This window comes from Nestor notabilis, unplaced genomic scaffold (genome assembly GCF_000696875.1).
Source record: "Nestor notabilis isolate BGI_N333 unplaced genomic scaffold, ASM69687v1 scaffold20202, whole genome shotgun sequence".
Classification (NCBI taxonomy): domain Eukaryota; kingdom Metazoa; phylum Chordata; class Aves; order Psittaciformes; family Psittacidae; genus Nestor; species Nestor notabilis.
Window position 1 is genome coordinate 9,456 of NW_009918950.1, and position 5,159 is coordinate 14,614.

General features: G+C 38.5%; 1 protein-coding gene across 1 annotated transcript in view; it reads left to right on the plus strand.

The window, feature by feature from the left end:
- The window catches only part of LOC104402189 (testis- and ovary-specific PAZ domain-containing protein 1-like), a gene marked incomplete at its 5' end in the record, with an annotated part of 11,469 nt that extends 9,364 nt beyond the window's left edge, over positions 1–2,105 (plus strand). The window contains 2 exons of the mRNA XM_010009996.1: positions 428–614; positions 1,892–2,105. Of these exons, the coding sequence (XP_010008298.1) occupies positions 428–614; positions 1,892–2,105 (401 nt within the window). The remainder of the gene's footprint in view (positions 1–427; positions 615–1,891) is intronic.
- Between the last annotated feature and the right edge of the window lie 3,054 nt (positions 2,106–5,159).

The following is a 5,159-nucleotide window of genomic DNA, read 5'->3' on the forward strand; positions in this document are numbered from 1 at the left end:
GGTTTGTTGTTTTTTTTTCCTGAAGTGCTATATAGCTTAGGGCTCTGGAGTCACTTGGCAGAAGACAAGGGAGCAAAGGGGGAGATGCTGTTCAAACGTTCTCTCACTGTGGTCATAGTTAAAAAAGCTTCTGTCTGACCTGTCCTAAATTGTACTTGCATTATTACACACTTGGAGTCTCTGGATTTCTGACATTTTTAATCATCATGGATAATATTCATTGATAAAAATAACATTTTATCACAGTGAATATTGTAAGCGAATACTACTTGCTGTTTTCTCAAATCAGGCCATTTCACAGGTGGAAAAGTAAAATCCATTAAGAGTTTGGGGGAGTGTTCCACATTCTTAGCCATATACTGAAGAAAACAGATTTATGTTCAGTATTGGTAATCCTAATTCCATACACTTTTGCATTTACTCTCAGGTGCTTTATCATTGGGTTGCTACCCACCACCACTGCAGGGAAATTTGTATCACAAACTCCTGATGATTCCATCTTACCTATCAGAGGTTGAGATGCTGTTGGCCATTGAAATATTTCTTGTTTCGAATGCCAGTGATATTCAAAGTCCAATGGCTACTAGTCAGACTCTTCAAATAATACTGAAAAGGTTTGTTGTCAGATATGTGTCATTTTGATTGTATTTATCCATATGATCACGTAATTAATGAGAGATCTTATTTTCCATTGTCTGGGAAAGAATGTTTGGGTTTAAAGTTGGTTTTAGTCCTCGTTTCTAAACTGGTTATAGAACAGTAAAAGGGAATGGGGAGGTGGTGTTATTAATTGTTTTTACATGTGTGTAGCAGGAAAGTAATCGTTCCAGAGTGATACTGGCCTGTGTTCCCTGAGTACATCTGTCCCACTAAGTGTGCTGTATTTTCAAAACCAGGATAGCTTGATATCTTGGTGTATAGATTCTTGTGTTGTGGTTAAGCAGTGCAGCAGAAGAGCACTGTCAAATACTCCTTTCAAACAGCAACTCTGAAAATTTCTTGGCTGTTTTTGGAAAGCGCATGAAGCCATTTTACTTGGTTCTCTTTATAGGGGATATCTCAATATTAATTTTTTTAATTTTTCCCCCCTTTCTGTGAGACTTCATACCTTCAGATAAGAATGTGTTTTGTTGCTTTTTCCTTTTGTCCATAAGCCACCAACCAATGTCACTAGATTATACCTACATTTTGTTTTTCAAGACCCCATTTTCTCTTGAGATTGACTGGCTCAGCATCAAAATGTGAAACTATCTAAAAAAGCTACATTTGTTAAGAAAGATGAGCAGGGACATCTCAAATTTGAGAACCCTGTCTTCCTTCCCAAGGAATACATCTCTTTTATTTTGTTCTTTTGATAAACAAGTTTTTTACTTCTTGTTTTCATGTGTATGCTATTGTACCTCTGCTTGTTTGCTTAAAGGGTAAATTCTGCTCCTGCAGAAATGTAGGCATGTCACTTAGGCACATCCTTACTCCAAATGTGATTACACACCAAAAATGAGCAATCCTTTTGGATTCAAGCATATGCATGATGCTTGCTATATCCAGTTCATAAATTGGTTCACATTCTTCTACTGAATTTTCCAGCCCAGAGTCAAACATTTCTTCATAAAACATGCTGTGACTATTATAGACCTACTCTGCACTAGCATTAAATCCCATTACTTTTCATTATCATAGAATATGTTTAAAATACACTTTTCCTAACTCTTTAATTCTTTAGAATAATCAGCTAGAATTTGTCTAGAAATGGACATAGTCTGTTCTAAGTGAAGTGAGAATTAGACATTATTTTAATGTTTTGTAATCTTGTTGCCAGTATAAAGCATCAGGCAAGTGACACAAGGCCTGTATGGTACCTAACTTTCTGTTTGTGAAAATTCACTTACAGATGTGCAGATCAGACAGTTCAGAATAGCAGTGACTACCAGGCAGCAGTGGAGAGACTGATCCTGGCTGCTCGTGTATCTGATCCAAAGCTTTTTCTTAAGCATATGACAATGAATGTTAATATGGAAGAAGTTTACAGCTTGGAGCTTACATCTGCTCTAAAGTGGCTTCAGGAGAACATGAAATGGGCTGGGAAGGTCTGGCTGTTTCAGTAGTTATTAAATAGTCAAGACTTCTGGGTTTTAATGGTTAAATTAATCATTGTTGGAAATAACACAAATTAATAAAGGCGGTTCCCCTGTGTTCAGACTGTGCCTTACTGATTTACAGCAAGGCTTGAAACCATGTCATGTTTTTAAATACTTACATTGATGATAAGGCAGATAGTAGCACAGAAACAGTATTTTTTTTCCCTGACTATATAGATTGTCACACTGACTTACACAGATGTTTTGTACTGGCATCATTAGATAATGAGGAAACTGCAGCCTCAAAACCTACACTCTGTTTTTTTACAGAGAATCCACTTCTCCCAGCAGGTGATAGCGTATGTAAGTGCATTGATTGATTGATTGTATATACTGTTCTTGATTGAGACATTTTCCACATTGCTTCATGGTCTGTAGAAGTAATACGTGTTTCCTTTTGCCTTCTTCACAGTATACTGTGCTATCTGTGTGTCCCTTAGAGGCTGTTTTCCTTACTCCAAAAACCCAGTAAAAAGCACTGAGAATAAACTAACTTCAAGATCACTTGAGACATGCCTGACTTAGGATACCTTCCTTCACAGAGCTGAGGGGCTACATAAATTGCTCACACTTGGAGGTTTAGTTGTGTCTTGATAATAACTTGTATACGGCTTCCCATTTGTATATATGCATTCTTACACTGAAAAAGAAAACTTGCTTTCTCCCTTATTGTGCTCTTAGAGGGAAGTGCTTTTGCCCATTTTTTTTAGTTTCTGACAACTGCATGATGAAATGGAGGCTTCAATCAAGCTTGTTTTTAAGGGATTCTTCCTTTTTCCACCTGAAAATCCTGAATCAGATTTGGAGCATTAATTGCTTAAGTCACACTTCATCTACTGATCTACAGCCTGAGTAAGAAGAACGAATTGTTTCGTATCAGAAAACTTTTGTGGGAAATTAGTTGGACCTCTGTCAAAGTTGATACTTGTCTGAGCTCCCCAATTCTGTAGTGTTAGTTTACATCTCCTGTACCAACCTTCATACGCATGCCACACAGCTCTTTTGGTCCTCTCTCCATCCCCTTTAGAGCTTTTTGTGCTGAAAATTCCTGCTTTCTTGGATATAGAAGTTCTTGGGGTTTTTACAACTGTTCCATCATACGAGAGATCAAGATGGTGGCGTAAGCCCACAGTGTTTGAAAAATCTTTCCCTCTTTTGGGACAGTATGAGTCTCTTCCCAGGTCCAGCAGCTTTATTTATTGCAAGTGTCCTTTGCGCCTCTGAATCATGAAAGCCACTGTGATGTTAGCACTGTATGGTTGTGGACGGTTTTGATGGATGGGGTGTCAGTGTTTTGGGGTTTTTTTGTTTGGGGGTTGCCACTCTAGTCTTGAGGTTCATGCCATTAATCTGATAAATCTGATCAGCAGTTGCTTCAGAGTCAGGTCCAGACCCTTTTTGATACCACTGCTTATCCTGTTTGTGAGTTGCTACTGGAAAAGAGAGGATTGAATATGATGACTGCCAAGATCACTGCCTTCCTCCTGTGACACCTGTACAGAAAAATGCTCTTGTGTTTTCACACGTTATCATTCTTCTGTAGGGATTTCACCTGCTTTCCTTCTAAAAGCAATGGAAGATTCAGTACTGACAATTGGATGGCATTTATTTAAAAGCTCCTTACCTCAAAATTTCTCTTGAACAGTTGGCACTAGTTCAAGCAGCCTCTAGGTTCCACCACATGGTATTCACCAGATGGCTCTGCCATTTGCAAGGTTATCCACCTGGTCAAATCCAGCAGTATTTTGCTCCTTTTGTTTCTCAATAGCTGAAAAGACTGGATAAGAAGTGATGAGGTTTCAGAGGGGGGATCTAAGCTGGTGTTTCTCCATCCACTCCATATTAGTGGTAAGAGCAACTTTGGAAGGTTTTGACAAACTTAAACTGGCAGTGAGAAACTAAGTCATTTTTGCTAATTACTTTTTGTAAGATCCTTTGTAGCTTAATCTCCCTTGGAATTAGTCAGAGGCTTTCTAAACTTCAGCTAAATCCCACACTTCTGTAAGCTTTTTATTTTCTTGCTGATATCTATTCCAAGGGGATGCCTTAACTTATAGCAATCATTCCCAGTAGAGTTTAGCTCCTGCAATCTCATGTCTCACATTTACATCAGAGTGACAGTTAGCATCTTAGTTCCGTTTTGTGCCATTACCAGATGTGGCTAATACTGTGTTCGAGAAATGCAGAATGGCCAAATTCTCTTAGTCATCTATATGGTTTCAAAGCTTGGGATGTTCTGGAGACAGCTTTATTTTCTCCATTATAAGCCACCTTGAATTTTCACTTAGCTCATCCCCAGAAAAAAAATTCTAAGTGTTGCTTTACTTGTCAGACAGAGGTTAATCATTGACCTTCTAGCTTAACTTGGAACCACGCAAACTATGTGCAGTGTTTTGGCTCCATCTCCCAAGTATCATCTTCAGCTGATAGGATGCAGTCTCAGCCCTGTGTTATATTAACAAGCAAAGCAAGCTCCCCACGATGTTGCTCAGATGTTCTGTTACAACTGGTGCATCTGGTGTTTGTGTCAACGTAGCATTTCTCCCTATCACCATGATAAAACAGGCAATTTAAACAACTGTACTGTTAAGTCGAATATTTTGCATTTTTTGTGCTGTCTGAGTCCATTTGAAATACCATACAAACCTGGTTGTGTTGATGTGTATCAAAATGCCAGGAAGCAACTTTCTCAGTACTGTTTTGGTGACAGAAATTCCATGTGACAAACAGGACAAAACTCCAATGTGGAATGGAAATAAGCCTAGAAAGATGAAAAAATATGTTCTGAAAAAGTACAATAGAGACAATGCAGTTTTTCAGACCCTGCCACTCAGGAGATGTGACATGTTTAGTTTGTCATGTACATTTACCTGTTTGCAGAGAGAGACAGAAAAATGTGCAGAAAACTTCCCTGTGCTGTGCTCAGTAGCTAGGTCTAGACAAGGCTGTGCTCCTTCACTATGTTGTTAGATGCTTGAAAAGTTCCCTTTGTGAAAATCTTTCTTCGGTTTTCACTGATTA